Source organism: Melospiza georgiana, chromosome 1, assembly GCF_028018845.1.
Source record: "Melospiza georgiana isolate bMelGeo1 chromosome 1, bMelGeo1.pri, whole genome shotgun sequence".
NCBI classification, from domain to species: Eukaryota; Metazoa; Chordata; class Aves; order Passeriformes; family Passerellidae; genus Melospiza; species Melospiza georgiana.
In genome coordinates this window covers 7,177,156-7,195,392 of record NC_080430.1, presented here as the reverse complement: position 1 = coordinate 7,195,392, position 18,237 = coordinate 7,177,156, and the positions used below count along the sequence as shown (strand labels likewise).

Genomic DNA, 18,237 nt, shown 5'->3' with positions numbered 1-18,237 from the left:
CTTCAAGTCTTTTAATGAGCAGTGATAGTCTGTCCTAACAGGATGTATGAATAATTATTTATTCCACTGTGGATAATCTTGTGTTTGTAACTAGTGTAATTTATATACCATGGCATTGCCTGTTTAAATCTCTTAAGTCTCCTCACAAGTCTCTCTAGTCTCAACCAGCATAAATAGCTTTGCTTTCCCTGCTTAGGAACTCTGCTTGTGAGGCCATATCAGGTTTCCCTGGCAGTCCAGTGGTTACAGTCACTGACAGACAAATAATAGTGTATTTGTTGCTCTAGCACACTAAAAGCTAGCTATAAAATAGACATATGTACTGTTCAGTGTAACTTTTCACTTTTCACTGCTCTCACACTACCTTTATCCATATTTTCTTTGAATTTTTTTGTCTTCAGATATCTTTTTCTAAAGATTTCAGGAACGTGTCAGACATTTGCCATCAGCTCCGGGGGTTGTGCTGGCTCCTGCTGGTTGTGTGTTGAGGCACATCAGTGAGGGATGTGCAGCCAAGGCCACGAGATGAGGACAAATGTTTCCTAACAGTACCACAGGAAGGTGTAATTTCAGTACCATGAATGGGACTTACTTTATCTGCTCACCAACCTGCATGTTCCCAGTGGTCCATCTGCCTCGATGAAAGTGCAGTCCCATCTATCAACCATGTATAAAAGCTTTTTGCTTCATTCTGGGCTTCATTTTGGGCTCATGAAACACTTCTCCCTTCCTTAGCATCTGACTGTCTGGTATTGCCAGTAGTAGTAGACCAGTTTTCTTTCTTCTTTTTCTTTATTCCTCTTTAAGCTCTATGCTGAGAGCAAAAGGAGCCATCCCAGAGTATGATAAACCAAATATCAGAGGCTTTGCTAGATTCTTGGGGTTTTCTGTTCTGATCTGGAACTTTCCTTTTCCACTTCCACTTTTTTCTGTTGCTGTTCTTGTCTCTCTAGGCTGAAAAGCACAGGAGGCTTTATTTTCCCCCCAGAATTTAGTAAATATTTTACAGCAGTTTAGCCTTAAGGTTTTCTCTTCCTCCCACTTCACTTCCCTCCTCTCACTCACACAGCACAGACTGTCCCAAATCCAAATGTGCCACCTTGGAGATGCACTGAAATCTATTTAAATGGAATCCAGGCATAACCAAGCCTCTATCCAAGTGCCTGATTCCCTGAGGCATCTTTTTGGGGTCTCTGGGGCATAAATACGAAGAAAACAGAATTGCTCATTTAAGCATTAAAAAAAAAGTGTTAAATGGCCTTCCTTTAATGCAAACTGCATTAGTTGCAGAAGTTCACATTTTAAGTTTGTGGGTATGTTTATTATAGAAATATTTTTCAGTAGCTTCCATATGATGTGACACAAGGAGTGCTGTCAGAGCTGTCATTTCAATCCTGTTGCTGTGTTGTGCATGTTAAAACATAATTGCAAATGGTACAGGGTATTGCAGCGGTCACGGTTCTGTAAATTTAAAATTCCTCCAGTAAAACTTTTAGACATGATTTTGTTTTTAAATATTGAAGTAAATGAGGATGGTTGGATTTGTGCATGTGGTGTGCTCTGGCATGTGTGACTGTAGCCATTGCCGTGGTTTTCTCATTATTCCATTTTTCTCCATGTTAGTAGAGATGTTTCTCCATTTTAGTCTATAGTATTTACACATTGGGTTACACATAGGCTGTATGTGCATCCAGAAAGGTGTGTGTGCTGTAATGTTCTTTGTGTTCTGTAACATTTTGATGCCTTTTAGCAAGCATGTGTCTAGACACACAGAATTTTGGAAATTCTAATCAGTTAAATATAACATGGACTTTTTTTTGTTTGCTTCCTTAATCAGGCAGTTTTGTGAACAGAAAAAAGTTCTTTTAATGTAACTGTTAATTAGCTGGAAATAGTGTTTCTGAATGCTGACTTCTGATACCTGACAGCCCATTGGAGCGTTTATTGTCTTGTTATAAAGGGTTAAATTAGCATGAAATTTGCTCTTTGATGGGGTATCCTCTGCTGATTTCCCCCCCATTAAAGAAGTAATGATCTTCCTTTTTACAGCGAACAACTCTGCGCCTTTTGTTACTGTGGAGAACGGAGCTCATTAGGACAAGGAGATTTAAAACAATTCGGTCCCACTCCTGGGTATGTTATCCCATGGAAAAACCAGCCTTTAAATAAGAGTGAAGCCAGCGACAGCACCGATGGAGCCTGTGAGAGAACTCCAAGGCAAAACTCAGTGCTGCGCAAACAGAGAGGCCAGAAAAAGTAAGTCTGTCCTAAAATAAATGTGTAGATTTTTTTTTATTTTGCATGAAATTCAGGAAGGATCTTTACTGGTTCTGTATTGCAATAGGTAACTAACTTGAATTTGTGTAAATGTGAGGTTTTAATATTAAAAAATGTTTGTAAGGAAAATCAACACGTACAGAAAGCTAGCTAAAAAGAGAACCCCAGAGCAACCAACACGTGAGGGGTAAAGCAGTGGCTGTCTCTTCTGCTTTTTTAAAAATGGGTTTTTTCTTCCCCAAGTGAGAATCTTCACTCTGGAAGAACACTTAAGAGACATAGCTGCTGTAAGGCACTGATCTGCTTGTTATGCTGAAGTAAAAGCACACACGAAGGGTGGAAGAGGATGGACTTTTGACACTTGATGTGTTATGTAGCCTGGAATGATGGGCAGCCTCTGCCCATTGGAGCCTCTCCTCTTGCCATCCAGTGCTGATTCTCACCCCCAGTGCTGTCAGGGCACAGAGCAGTGGTTCCTGCCCTGCAGGAATGGGGTTTGTTGGCAGCTCTCCCAGACAGGGGGTTTTGTTTTGGTCCCCTGGCCTCTCAGTGACTGTGAGAGATGGCAGGGGCATACCTGGCCCTGCATTGGAGGATTCTCAGTACATGTGTAATCCCTCTGTGATGGGACTGATCAGAGCCACATCTTTGCGGGCATGGGGGTCCTGTCACTGGGGCTTTGTGTTGACTTGGGTTCATTCAGGGTTGATGATGAATGTGGGGATCATTCAGGGCTGTTTGTGTGACAGAGGGGCTGCAACCCTAGAGAAACATGGGGAGTGGCAGTGGCGATGCAGGGCTACAGGCCATTGGCTACAGGATGGGCCAAGTGGGGTTGAGGGCAGTGAGGGGTTCTGGATGGTGAGGGGTTGAGGGCAGTGAGGCACCACAGGCAGTGTCAGGTTGAGGGCGGTGAGAATCTGTGGGTGGTGTGGGGTTGAGGGTGGTGAGGGGCTGTGGGCAGTGAGGGGCTGTGGGTGATGTGGGGTTGAGTGTGGTGAGGGGCCATTGGCGATGAGGGGTTGGGGGCAGTGCTGGTGCAGGGTTGAGGGCAGTGAGGGGGGCACAGGCAATGTGGGCTTGAGGCAGTGAGGAGCCACAGACGGTGAGGAGTTGAGGGTGGTATGGGGCTGTGGGTGGTGAGGGGTTTGAGGGTGGTGCAGGGTTGAGGGCAGTGAGGGGCCACAGGCACTGTGGGGTTGAGGGTGGTGAGGGGCCATGGGCAGTGCGAGGTTGAGGGCAATGCTGGTGGTCTGGCATGGTGCGTGGCTGAGGGTGGTGAGGGGCCACAGGCACTGTGGGGTTGAGGGCATTGAAGGCCTGTGGGTGTTGTGGGGTTGAGGGCGGTGAGGGGCCACAGGCAGTGAGGTGTTGAGGGCATTGAGGGCCTGTGGGTGATGAGGGGCCACAGTAGTGTGGAGTTGAGGGCGATGAGGGGCTGTGGGTATTGTGGGGTTGAGGGCAATGCTGGTGGTGCGGCATAGTGCCCAGTTGAGGACAGGACAGGATCAAGGGTAGTATGGGTGATGTGGGGCAGTGATGCGGGGTTGAGGGCAGTGATAGTGATGCAGGATGCTGATGTGGAGCTGCGGGCAGGGCAGCAATGAGGGGTCAAGGGTGGCATGGTGATTTGGGACTGCAGGCGGTGTGGGGCAGTGGTGATGTGGGGCAGGAATGTGGGGTTGAGGGCAGAGCTGTGATCCAGGGCAGTGGTGATGTAGGGCAGGAATGTGGGGTTGAGGGCAGGGTGTTGATGCAGAGTCACGGGCGGTGTGTGGCACAAACCGGGCATTGGGGGATTGGCTCTGGGCTTGGCCCTGCCAGGGAGGGAACAGTGAGGGAGGTGGCTGCCAGCTGTGCCAAACTCCCGAGTCAGACCTGTCCATGGCTGTGCTGCTGCTGCAGAAGCTGCTCAGAGTTCCACACTCACTGAGGTTGCTTGGGTGCACGTTTTATGTTTTTGTCATCATATTGGTGGTGGAAAAGTGCACGTTGTGTAATGCTGATACAGAAAAGTGGCTTTTCTTAAAGCTAATAAAAGTAACACCCTCGCCTCAGGCTGTATTCTATAGGTATATGAAATATTTTCAGAGAAGTCTATAGAAAGAGTGAGATTGCAGAGTAAATTGGGAAGTTCTGTAAATGGATTGGTTTGATCTTGTGAGAAAGGTTTTTATACAGAAAAATGCCTTGTCAGTTGAGATTTAGTTTTTCTTAAAGATTCTTTAAGTTCTGGTGTTGTGAGTAGCAGTTTGGTGTTAGAGGAGGCTCCACTGTCATGGGCTGAAGCACTGGCACAGGCTGTGCATGATAGAGCATCCCCAGCAGAGTAGCTGTGGATGCTCCATCCCTGAAGTGTCCAAGGCCAGGTTGGACAGAACTTAGAGGAACCTCTGGGATCGTGGATTGTGTCCCTGCCCATTGTAGGAGGGTTGGAACGGAATCCATTCCAACCCAAACCATTCTGTAATTGCAGTGGACATGAATGGTGTTCAGGAACCAGTTTTGTCAAACAGAACATAGTGCTTTGTTAAGGAGGTTTTAAGTGTTGGTAGTGTCAGCATTTATAGGTTTTAGGGTAGATGTTTTTTAAATTATGCAGATCATGAAGATACCATGTAATAATAGCAAACTTAAAAGATTTCTTGGGTGATGCAAGAGAGATGTTACTCTTTTCCCCACAAACTAAGGGGTTTTAAAATGTGTTTATAAATGTAATGGCTGAAATAAAGCATGGTTTTCAAGAAAGCGGAGTTATTACAGGTTAAAATGTCAGTGGTTACTGTATCTACTAACACATGCATACAATTGAGTTATTAATAGCAGAGAGTAATCAAGTTCAAAGAACTTTAGTGGAAAATGCAGCACCGCCTTTCCTACCAATTGTTGAGGCATCAGTGATCAGGTCTCTTATCAGTAGGCCTAAATGCACACCCTTAGATGTCTAAGATATTCTTTAGCCTGCAGGAAGTAAAGGCAGAATTGTCACTTCTGGTTTTTTAAAATGCAGTTATCTGAGTTGTGTGAATTGTTTTCTGATGAGATTAGAATTTGGGGCACAAATCAATAAGGTTATAAACTAGTACAATATAGTTGTCTTTGTATCACTGCATTTTTTAATCTCTCCTCCTCCTTTCCTCCAGCTCACCCCACATTTTTCTTTTTTTTACCATCTGATAGCATTGTATAAACATGTTTATTTCCAAACAGATTTTGAAGTCCTGGTCTTTTTTCTACCTTCTCCTCATAGCTGTAATATTTTCTAGTCACCTCACCTCTGGATGCTGTTACCTCATTCTCAGTTCCAAGGGTTGGGCAAATTTTAATATCAAACAGAATCAAACTTAAAGAAGCATGTGTGTCCTGAAGAACTGGAAGAGAGCAGGCTTGTTTTACTGAATAGCTGGGAACTGTTACTGGGGAAAATGTTGGGATAAAATAGAAGGAAGACTTTTGTTCGCATTGATTTATATTTTATCATATTAGGAAAAAATTGTACTCACTTGCCATGAGTTCTGGATCATTTGTGAATATCTGGCTGATTAAACAAAGATTGTGGTCACTTCTAAGTTTGTTTTTCTGCTCCCTGCTACAGATCTCGATCGAGTATAGCATCATGTACAAGTGTAAGCACCCAAACTGCTTCTGACGATCAGGTTGTCAAATTCTGGGATGAACTCAGTTTAGTTGGCTTACCAGATGACATTGATGTTCAAGCCTTATTTGAGCCAACAGGTAAGATCCATTCTTCTCCATCCTTTTTCTCCCTGCCCAGTAGCAGTGCAGTAGCCACAGTGACATGAGTGAAGTTTTGCAGCTGCTGGTTTGTGGTGCTGTGGTGTTTGCCAAGTCTCTGATGGTGCTTTGGTAGCTTTTGCCTGTGTCAGGTTTTGTTTTTGTAGTCTCCCCTCCAGAAAAGAGAATCCTCAGCTTATTGTGGGGAAGTGTTTGTAATCTGCTGCTGAGCTGGTGTTCAGGTAGTAATACCTTCAGTACCATGATTCTGTTTTGGGGAGAAGAGGGAAAAGGAATGAGGCACAGCTTCATATAATTCTCAGAAACGTTAGTCCTCTGATGTTACCTGATCTCCTGCAGCAAATTTTACTGGAAACAATGGAATAGAAGATTTAGAAGAGCAGTGGAGGCATAATGCACATGCATGTTTCCAGAATCTGCAGGTTTTTTGTCAGAAAAAGTCTGGTTTATCATCTGCTCTTTCATTTCAATTGAACTTTTCTATATTTAAGTTATTAATTACTTTCAGAAGGCATTTGTGTTCAAGTGATTTGATGCCAGTAGTCCATTCACATTTTTTGCTCCAAAAAATGGAAATACATTTACATAATAATAAAAATGTCACTCTTTTATGAGTGTGGAAACTTGTTTCAAGGTCTCATTCAAAGAAAAAACCAAAATGCAATGGTTTTGTTGCAGCAGTTTTACTGTAGTGGATGTTGTTGCATAGGTGTAGATTTATCATTCTACATTTTTAAAGTTGTTAATATTTCTAAATGACTCTTCCCAAACCCATATAGAGATTTTTAGGAATTTGTTTTGTAGCTGATACATAATTTCAACAGCTAGTGTAAACCATCATTTCTAATTCCTGTATAAAGCAGTCAGAGTATTCCTTTGGAAGTATACATCATTTGCATTGCTTTTCCCAGAACTGAATTAGAAATTTTCTGTAAGAGTTACCTGTTGAATTGTACAAATTATGATATTTTTTTGTTAAGTAGGTGTATCTCTATACTGTTTTTGTTGTTTTGACCATTTTCTCAGTCTATTTTATTTTATTTTATTTTATTTTATTTTATTTTATTTTATTTTATTTTATTTTATTTTATTTTATTTTATTTTATTTTATTTTAATTTTTATTTTATTTTTATTTTACATTTTATATTTATATTATATAATACTTTGTATTATTTTATTGTGATCAATACCACAAACCGTGTTTGTTGTATTCACCATTTTCTCAGTCTTTTATACGAGTATCTGTTCATGTTGTATTTTGAGATTTTAAACATTTTGTGTACACTTATAAAGTATCATACTAGCATATTCTACATGATCATACAGATCTCCAGGCTTGGGAATAATAAATTAAGAGTACAAACGTAGGGAAATGTTATCTTCAGTGAAATACAAGGTGGAATGGAATTGTGTATGTGTTACACAAGCATTGAATGTAGAATCAAAGTCAGAGAATGCTCTGCACCCCAGTGCTATGATTACATGTTCAGGCACTTGAAAATGATAAACAGATAAAAAATGGTGTGTTGTATATAAAATAAAATCTCGTGTTTGATAGTAACTGCAGTATATTCAGTGTGTGATAAGATGGATTTTCAATGTCGCAACAAGAAAAAAAGGAGGAGCAGGCCTCTCTGTTATTTTGGGGAGGTACTGATGCCAGAAGGGAGTTCCATGCTTGCAGGCCGTGCCTGGCAGAGCTGTCCAACCCCGGCCCTTTGTGTCTCTGTGCCCTCCAGGTCACTGCTGGGCTCATCACCGCTGTGCGGAGTGGTCTGTGGGAGTCTGCCCGACTGAAGAGCAGCTAACGCTGAACGTGGACAAAGCTGTTGTCTCAGGGAGCACAGAAGTGAGTAAAAACCACCTGAATGCTCAAATCCATAAAAATGTCTTAGTAGGGTGTTGGAAGCGAAGGGAGACGACCCATCTTGTTGTTGATCAGCATCGACTCCGATTTATTGATCAAATCAGTCATCTTTTATAATAGTGTTAATTAACTTCATGCATATTGCAAAATCCGAGCTCACGATAGGTTACAGAGAAAACTCCAACCCCTCCTTTTGTTTACAATACCCGTGGTTGTTTATTGAAACCAAAATTCGTGTTCTCACTGTGATATGAAAAGTTCTCAAAACCTTCATATCTGTTCCCAGAGCAGCCAAGGATTGTTATGAGAAGACTGTCTGAGAACCTAGTTATTTACAAAATCAAGCCTGGAAACTGCTGCTTTACAGCTGCCTTTTACTTTCCCATCAGCTGTATACCTTCATGGCCTCTTTCTTTAAGCCATGTTTGAACCAGGCTCTCCACAGTAGGGTTGATAAAAAAAACAGTGCAATACAAGTGTGACTAAAAATACCCATGTATGAATCTCTGAGCTCTCATTTATAATAAGGTTTCCTTGGGCAGATCCTGGTGCTAAAAACTTCCGTTGCAATTTATTAAAAAGTTCTATGGAGTTGCATGGAAAATAACATTAATTGGTTTGGAGGTAACTAGAATGTAGGAAGAGCCAGGCTGACCAAAACAAATTAGAGACAAAGGAAAAGTTGTGTTCAATTAGCAATTACCTCCAGTGGGTAGAGGTAATATTTCTTGTACCAGTTTATATCCTGAAATTATATGACGCAAATACAGTAAAAAAAAAAATCTTTATTACTTTCATGCCAGTTTCAAAAAGCAGGTTAGCATAAAAAAGCCAGTGTTTGCCATGAAAACTTGCCTTGACACTCTAAATACCCATAGAAATACAAAGAAAAATATTTAATCTTTTAAATTGAAATGGTAATATCTTTGGAAAAGTGAGTACCTTTGAAAAGGATGAACTTGTTCTGGTGTCATATTCTGGTACCATTTTGAAATCTTGGAGATGTATTTCCCTTTGATTTTGCCACATGTAGCTATATTTTTGGTCATATTTAATAATGCCCAAGAGGGTTTTTAATAATACTGTTATTTTTTTATATTAAATCAGCCATGCTATCAACAAATATTTGTAATTTTTGGTGGTTTTCCCATGGTTATGCTTAGGCCTTTTTTCACTTGAGTCTTCTTGTTTTTCTTGCATTATAATGGAACAAAAAATTTTGGCACAAGATAGCAGTAGATGTTCTCCATCATTTGGACTAAAAAGATGCTTCACATCAGTTTTTCAATACATAGAATACAGCCATTTTCATGCCATAGAATACAGCTTTTTTGTACCTTTTTCTATTCATATTAAGTAAATGCTTTATTTTGAATAATTATTTCATTTCTGTGTTTCTGCATTCTAAATAAGATTATTGGAAATGAGTGAACCTGACAGTATTAAGTTCTTGATGAGCTTGAAAATGTTAAAATATTTTTGTGTATGTATAAAAAATTATAGTAAGAATTGAAAGAATATTCAAAATTGAATCTTTTTTTTTCCCTAGTCTTGCTGCTGAAAGTTTTTGCCCATTGTTTTTGGCTGGCAGTCATTTTGTGATCAGCTCATTCCTGTCTGTAGTCATTTCTTTTAACAGAAATCCTGGTTGAGCTGTTAAAGTTTGGGTTTTGCTGTGTTGAATTTCATCCTGTTTCCGTTATTTTGTTATTTCTTTATTTCTTTCTGTCCAGTACCTTGCCCCTTCCCTGTGCTCAGGGTGATGGTGCCTCACCTTTATGTCATCAGCACCTTTGTAAGTTTTGCATAGATGTTTACAATGGAATTAACTACAGATTTTTTGAAGAATGAACATCTCTGGCGTTGCAGTTTCCGTTTCAGCTCTCTTTTCATGTGCTGTGCTGAATCTCCCTACTGATCTTTTCAAATTCTGCAAGTAATGTTTAGATCCCCCTGTTGCACATGTTTCATGGCAGTGCAGAGAGAGGAGAGGAGTTGAATTGAGTGCCATTCTGTGTATTTTCTATTCAGTCTTTTCTGAAGCCGTTGAGAACTTTTTTTTTGTGTAGCTCAGCAGTCAGCCAGTGAAGAATGATGCTGATTTGGTTATTCTCTTCCATCCTTCTTGTGATATCCCCAGGGAGAGCTGAGGAAAGGCACAACTGTGATTCTAGAAGAATAGCTAGATGGAATTGGACTCCTTTATCCCAGTATCACACCAGGGATTTATTTGCCTTTTTAATTTGTTTTATTTTTTCAAAAAATAAGGACCAAACTCTTCTGTAGTTCTCTGTTTCTGACTACAGAGAAGTGTAGTGATTGCTCAAGGAGTTTCTCTGGAACTGGCTTGGAGCCCAAGTGTTTGCTTGTGTCCAGGCTGTAATACTTGGTAATAATTCTTCCACTACTTTTTAACTACTTTTTAACTTGTCACTAAGATTAAGAAGGCAGTAAAAAGTATAAAGTCTTGGTTGTCCTCTGTGATTGTGGAAAAAGCTCATCTTTGTTTGAGTTATTTTAAAAAAGTTTAGAATGAAAGGTAAATTAATTAATTGAAAGTATGTGTTTGTGTTTGCAGCATCTTCAGTGCTTCTATTTGTTTGGGCTTCTTTCTAATGGGATGTTCCTGCATTTTAAAAGAAAAGTTCTGTTCAGATGTTCTGAAATCTGTTGACCATGCAAAGGCAACTATGTGCCCAGGGCATACAGAAAAATATTTCAAATAAAACCAAGCTGTATGCTGTTTCCTCTGCTTGCCACCAAATTTGCTTTGGGTTTGTTGTTGTTTGCTTGGTAGGGGATTTCTGTCTTCTTGGAAGTCCTTTTGGCATGAGGAACTGGTTTGTGATGTGGTCTGCACTACTGAATCTTTCCTTTTCTGGGAAAGTACATTTTCTTTTCCTTCTGTTCATGTAAAAATTCATATTTGAAGTGTAACCAACTTTTGATAATTCATTGGTTTAGGTCTTTTAGTTTTTGGAGAGCATTTCAGGCCTGTTCTTACCTTGAGGAACTCTTTAATTTGTAAGCTACATTCATGTTTCTCATTAGTTAGGCTGCCTATTGTTTGCAAATCTGCTTTAACTGGATATGACAGTGTTTCTTATTACTCTGTTTACCAGTTGAGATGTCCATTTGGCTTCACTGAACTTGTGATTGCATTAGTAAAGCTTGTGTGAGCATACTCCACTGACCTCTTCTAAAATACATAATTTTATCCATTTTGGTTTTACTCTGCGCCCTTCTTTGCTGAAGGTTTAAAACACAGCACTACAGAGATCTCAGAATCTGTGAATGTCTCACAAAACACCCTGCTTAGCGTGTCTTTCTTCTTCATCTCTTTTGATTTGCTCATTGTGAGGGCCTGGCAAAGGCACCTGACCAGCTTGTTTCATGTATTTGTGTCTAGACAGTGGTGGATTCTTTGTCTTTCTTTCAAAGTCTGGGGTTTGCCATTCTTTACTATTCATGAGTGCACAAACCTGCATCTGTGAGGTGCTTGAAATGCTGTGTGTCACGTTGGTTTGTGACAAGGGACAAAGAAAAGCTGGAATTCACAGTCAGATCTGAGATGGAAGTGCTTCAGTTCATCTCATTGCTTGTCTTGCTTACCCTCAGCAAGGGAGAGTCCTGGCTTTTCTCAGAACTGCTTTCCAGGTTTAGGAAGCCATAAGGAAGAACTGGTGATCTTGGTGCCAAACCTAGTGCCAGAGCTTTTCTCAGGATGATCCTAAGAATTCTCCTCATTATCCTGGTACAGTGTGTAAGGTAGAGCTTTAACACCCCAATGTGGCAGTGCCTTCCCTCCACTACTTCAAGAGCATTTCATGGGATTTGGGAGTCATTTTGTTTCAAAGTTTGAAAGAAAACAACTCTTCAAAATATCAATGGGGTAGAGAAAAGTTCCAGTGATTTGTTTGATCCAAAACTTAACTCAATTTTTCTTATCATTCATAAGATAAGAATATAAGATTCACCATGGTAAAGAAGCTGTCATGTTGTCAGCTTCAGGAAGCTGGACTTTACTGGTGTTTCTACTGATATTTAGTGTAAGATGCAAAAACAATGTGAATTGTAGACTTAATAAGAGAAACTAAGCAAAAGAATCTGATCAAACAGAAATTAGAGTTTTTTTCCCTGAAAAAAATACAATAGATGTGGACAAGTGTTTACAGCTTTTTCTTGTATTTTTGGTTTCAGTCTTACATTTTTGTAGCTCTCCTGTTTTCTGATACTTGGAAATGTGAACTTACATTATCATGTAAAATGTAGAGGCCTTTAAGGCTTGTATTTGTTCAGCTTTTAACAAGACTGGTTTCTAAAATAATGGCTCCCAAAGTATTTTCGGGTATTTTTAAGTAATATTTCATAATTTTGATGTTTGTTTTACATGTATTGAGTAGGTTGCTGTTTGTTTGTCTGCAGCCAGGTGAGGAAAATTAAAGTTTGCCAATTACATTGTCTAGCCATAGCTACTGTGTATGCTACTGAGTCCCAAATAAGGGGGACTGCTTTTTGTCCCCCAGTATGTAAATAGCTCAATTCAGAAAGTGAGTTTAAGTAGATAATTGTATTTAAACCACTTTTGAACAAACTGAGCACAAGGGAGGAGTACAAGGATAACTTTCCCAGCCACCTTTCTCTTCTGATAAGATGTAGGAAGCAGTTTCCAAGTTCAAGGACACAAAACTCAAAGAAATCGGTGCTGGTGGAAATCAAGGAGGAGGTTCCTATCTGCTTGAAGGCCGAATAGGAGAAACATGATAGTGATGAAAAGTCTATTTTAAATTCTTTGCTCAAGACTTGATTCTAGTGTGATGCCTACCAAGCTAGATCAGAAATAAATACATTGAGGGGAAAGATGGGGAACATGTTTGCACATCTTTTAAAGCTGTCCATATTTTGAATGTATCTTCACCCCTTAATCTCAGTGCTTTTCTCATCTTGTTGAAAATTGTTTTTTCATGGTGTGTGTTTTATTTGTGCTGCTTCAAGTTGAAAGCCACTTTGGCTGAAATGATACTTCCTTTTGTTGTTCCTTATGTACTGTTAACTTCATCCACTGGGGAGGATTGTGCCCATTTAACCACAGCAATTTTTCATTAGGTTTTACTTTTTTGTTGAGAAATACTGTGTGAGAAATGGCTTAGATGACAGAATCTTGAATGTAGGGATGGTGTTGGCTTTGTGTATGTCACAACCCAGCTGGAGTGGTGTGGGGTTTTTCTAGATAGAGTGCAGAATCTGCAGCTCTTTGATGCTTTAAAAGCTCCCTTCTTCCTTTTTCATTGTTGGAAGAATGACTAATTCTTAAATCCAGAGAAAAATGCAGGAAGAGAATGTAATATATTATAATTTATGCCATTTCTAGGTAGTGTCCTCTGCGTTTGCCCATTTTTCAAGGACGAGCTTTGTAACATGAAAACTAAATTAGTTCCTCTGGGATTCAGAAGTTCCTTTCTCACCCCTGGAGTTTTTTATGGTGCTTTTGCACACAGCAGGCACTTGGCTTCTCCTCATCTCCCTTCACTAAGCTTGGGAGGGACTACCTGGCTGCTCTTGGGAGTGGCTTCTGATTTTATCTTATTGAGGTTTTTTTTCCTGTACTTGCTTTTGTCCTGCAACTGAGGAAGTACTGCAGGAAGTTTTCTTCCAAAATAAAACATCTACTTTTTTTTTTTTTTTATTTTATGGGTTGCTGTCTCTTAGAGAGCTCCAGCACAGGAAGTACTAGAGAAAGACTGGAGAAATAGTGGCATACGTGTCACCAAGAAGACAATTGCATGTGCTTTTGGTCAGTTTGGTAGTTTCATTCAGTTCCTGGCATGTTTGAGACATACTGTAATAGTTCAGCAATGAGGGCTGTGGACTATTCAAGTTTTCCATGAATTTTTCTGTTGTTATTTAGAGTTTCTCTAGAGATCTGTAGCCATTTCCCTGCTGATGAGGATAAGCATTGTTTTTAAAGGACCTTGCTGACTGAGGGTACAAATTCAGGGACAGTTTAACACTGTAAATTATCTTCCATGATTTACTCTGTTCCATAATGGTTTGGATTTTGGTCACTTAAAGCCAGATTCTTGTTGTCTTGAAGAATGTGAATTGTTCTTAGAGATTGCAAGTGACATCAGAAAGCCTGTGTCAATTGTTTTATAGCTGTATTTCCCAAGTTCTGGAAAGCAGCTGTGGTATCTTTAAATTATCATAGTTGGCTCTGATTTACATGTGTAATTCTTCTGGAACACTATAAATAATGTCAGTACAGCTTTGGTAAATCTGTTCAGGTTACAGAGCTGCCATGGGACCTCTGTGTGTTCAGATTTTTTGCAGGTCCAGCAGTTTGAGAACAGATATTTGATACTTAGTAAGATCTGCAGCTTAATTCTCATTGTCAAGTGAACAGTGATTAAAGTATTGTTTCATTTGAACCAACAGAAGCTTTACCATAACAAGAGAGTTGCTCATGTGAGGTCACAGAATCACAGATTTGGCTTGGAAAGGACAGTAAAGATCATCAGTTCCACCTCCCCTGCCATGGGCAGGGACACCTTCAGCCAGGTTGCTCAGAGCTCCATGGCTTCAAACAGAAAGAGAATGGCTTTAGACTGGATTTAGAGTGGAAGTAATTCTTTCCTGTGAGGGGGGTGAGGATTGGGACAAGTTGCCCAGAGAAGTTGGGGCTGCCCCATCCCTGGACGTGTTCGAGGCTGGGTTTGATGGAGCTTTGGGCAGCCTGGTCTTGTGTCCCAGCACATGGCAGGGGGTTAGAGCTGGATGATCTTTGATGTCCCTTCTAACCCAAACCATTCTTTGACTCTGTGATTCTGTTTTTTCTTCCGCAGTGAAACACATAACAGAAAAATGTAAATTAAGTTCTGATAGAAGAGTTTTGTTACCTATCAAAACACAGCATCTTTGAAGCTACAGACTTAAGGACTCAGCTTTCAAAACACAGTTCCTGTTTCTCATGTTGTCTAATAGACCACATTTTCTAGAACAAAATAAAAAATATTTTTCTAAATCCCTGCTGGTATTTAAGACAATGAAGTATTAGTTAAAACTGAGTAAATGCAAATTAGGAGCTTTGAGATTCTTTTCTTCTAGTACATTTTTGTTATTATGGCACTTAAGTTATGGATACCTTGGGATATAATTAGACTCCAGGCTTGTATGTGAATCTTTAGTGGTGTATTTAAAAGTTTGTAAGGATTACTGTAAACTAGACAGGTCTGTCTCAATAGTTGTGGTCATAAAGTAAGAGGCAGTAACATATGGGAATTATATGCCTGAAGTAAAGGCTAAGCATGTCAGATGATTGAAGGGGTCTGGAAATAATTTTAGTTTTGAATTTTTCATTTACTGAGAAAAAATCCTTCGTCTGTTTTCCTAGCCTTTCTGAGGATACTTTGATACTTGGGTAGGTCTGGGTACATGGCTGAGGGAGCGGTTGTTAGTAAGGGTTAATTGTTGCAATGTAATTGAGGTTTATTGAGTGAAGAGCTGGCCTGTTTTTTATTTCCCCCCACCATTTGTTAGATAGATTGATACTTCAGATTTGTACTGTGTGATACCAGATAATCTGTTACCATTAAGTAACTTTCCAAGTCAGCCAGCTAGTGAAAAAAAAAAAATACAAAGCTACAGTATTAAAATGAAAGTATTTCATTAAAAACTTGTTTCTAAAATAATCTGAGCAATATTACGTTTTTCCCCAGCCAGATTTCATTTAAAATAAATACAGATTTTTTAAGTAATTTTCCCATAATTAAAATTTTTATTATTAACATTCCAGTAAAGCCAGTACTATGCTTCAGCTTGTGAAGGTCTTAGGGATTTTTACAAGTGGAAAAGTTTATTACTAATATGAAGAAATACTTATTTCAAGACTGTGTGACACATGTCCACTTTAGCACATATTAGAAACAGCATCTCAAAAAACAAAAGATGTTCCTTTCTTCAGATACACAAAGCACTGATCTGTTTATGTGCTAATGTACAGTAGAGTATCAATATACCAAATATCAGTAAAGTGTTTGATTAAGAGCTTTTTCTGGGTATGGAGCTTTTTTTTTAAGAGTTTTTTTTTGTTTTTTTTTTTTATGGAGTTTGATTCTTATCAAGTGCAGATGCTTAAATGTCACTTTGCAGTCTCTGTAGTAGTTCTTTGTTTGATAACCTGTTACCAGTGTGATTCTGACCTGTTGCCTGGAAGAAGGAGCACATGGTCATGTGAAACTTGCTTAACTATTGTTATTATTTTATATTGTTTTCATCATCTTTATTGTATTTACAAGAGGAAGGCAGGCTTTAGTTTGTGAATCACAGTTCAGAGAAAAATTTGCCTTTTCAGATGAAGCAGAAAAAAAGATGCACATCTTAAAACAAATTTTATTTTCAGATTTTTCTTTTGGTGTGCTTTGCACTAACCTTTTGTGAAATAACAGCTATTTTGTATCCCTACCTATTTGTTTCCAAGTATTTGAAAAAAATACTGTGAATTTGTGTGCAGATTAGGTGGTACTGTCAGTGCACATTGGAACTCACTGCTTAGAGTAAAACTGTGCCTTGTTCATTATTTGGCCACAAGAACCAGGTTCTAGAGCTTACCCTTGCCAGGGTCAGTGGCCAGTGGATTCCAATATATGTTTTAGGTTTAAGTAATGAACTTCTTTTCACAGTGAGCCAGGATTTTTCATAAACTATCACTTCTTTCCAGTTACAATTTCTCTTGCTTCCATTGCTCTGTGTCCCCTACAGTTTTGTCCATCTGAACAGAAGCACAGTGCCATTTCTGGCAGGTGAATCTACCTAAATGATCTTTCCCTTTATAACTGCATTTGTGGAATACAGCAGCAAACGAGAGAGGAAAATACTTGGATTACTTAGGCAGCACTAAGTGTCTTTCCTTAAGATGGTTTGTGTGGCTTCATCTGAAGGGGGAATTGTTTGATTTTTCAGCCTGATCCATTGTTTTTCTCTGCCAGAGCAGTGGTGCTGCTGGGTTCCTGCTCTGGAGCCAGGAGGAGGTTCCAGGGAGCTCTCCATGGGAGCACTCCCATGACAATCGAGTAGGAAAGCAGGGTCAGCCTTAGAATTTTCAGTGTGGGGTTTTTTCAGGCTGAATGCTTTGAAAAATGCACCTTTCTTGAACTCCAGATGTCAGATAGGTGGGTACAGAATTGGGAGAGAGACTGTGGCTACAGAAACGTTTCTGAGAGGGTTTTGATGCTGAATAGGTGATAGATAAGCACTGAGGGCAGGCTGAGGTGTAGGAACCAGACAGAAAGAGGCTGAGAAACAGCAACAGCCCAGGAGTGAAAGCTGAAGAGCCTTGCTGAGAAACATGAAAGGGCCTGTGTTCCTGGAGGAATTTCCAGTGCAGGTTTCCTTTATTCACTAACATTCACTGAAATAATTTACTGGAGGCTCTGAAGTGAAATTGTTCAGTGTGTGTTCCAAACTGCTCAAGTGTGTTCACAAAGACCTCTTTTCTTCCTTTTGCATGACTTGGGTAGAAAACACTTTTTTTTCATAATGCATCGAAAGAAATCCTCTTTTTTTTTCTTCTCTCCCCACTTCCCTTGATGTATTTCATAAATGTTACTCTGAGCATTAAGGCAGTGACATAGCAGTTCACTAACATTCTATTACAGGATTTTAGAATCTGAAGGGAAGGGTTATCTGTTAAAACCAGAGAGAATCTGATTTCTGAAGAGCAAAGAAAACCCACTAAAGGAAAATCACACCGTGTCTCAAATCAAGAATGTGCCTTGTTCCTTGGTAATGTGTCATTTTACTGGTGGGACTGACCCATTTTAGGGCTTTGCTGTAGAAAATGAGAATGCAGATACTTGGGCTCTCCCTTTCTTCTGTCTTTCTGTGCTCAGCAACAATGGCATAGTCCTTCAGTGTCTACAAAAGAGAAAAAATATCAATGGAATGCCCCAAACTCTGAATGTGGAACAAGAAAAGAAAATATCGTTCTAAAATGTATGAAAAATATTAAGAAACTTATTTAAATTATTATGCCATTAGTATTTTCAGCAAATAAGAAAACTGGAGCTCTGTATATATTTAAAAAGTCAGGAAACCGTACCCATCTCTTAACCAGCATGCCAGCAGTAAGTTTATAAAATTTACACAAGGAAATATGGCAGTACCACCAATCTGCTCACCTTTGTAGGTGTTTTAATGCAGCCCTCCTTTTCCAACCTTATTACCACCTCACTCATGGTTGCTTCTGATTTAAATATTTTATATTCAGTCTTTTCCATAGCTCATCTGGGGTTTTTTATTGTTGGTGTCCAAGGGTCTAATTTTGCCTTTTGTGTGATGG

At 39.5% G+C, this 18,237-nt stretch overlaps 1 protein-coding gene across 8 annotated transcripts in view; it reads left to right on the top strand.

The window, feature by feature from the left end:
- KMT2C (lysine methyltransferase 2C) overlaps nt 1-18,237 on the top strand; it is a 189,354-nt gene that overhangs the window by 70,634 nt on the left and 100,483 nt on the right. For all 8 annotated transcript variants that reach the window (XM_058045054.1, XM_058045091.1, XM_058045118.1 and 5 more), the window contains 3 exons: nt 2,050-2,256; nt 5,873-6,012; nt 7,774-7,883. In XM_058045054.1, coding sequence (XP_057901037.1) covers nt 2,050-2,256; nt 5,873-6,012; nt 7,774-7,883 — 457 coding nt within the window. The remainder of the gene's footprint in view (nt 1-2,049; nt 2,257-5,872; nt 6,013-7,773; nt 7,884-18,237) is intronic.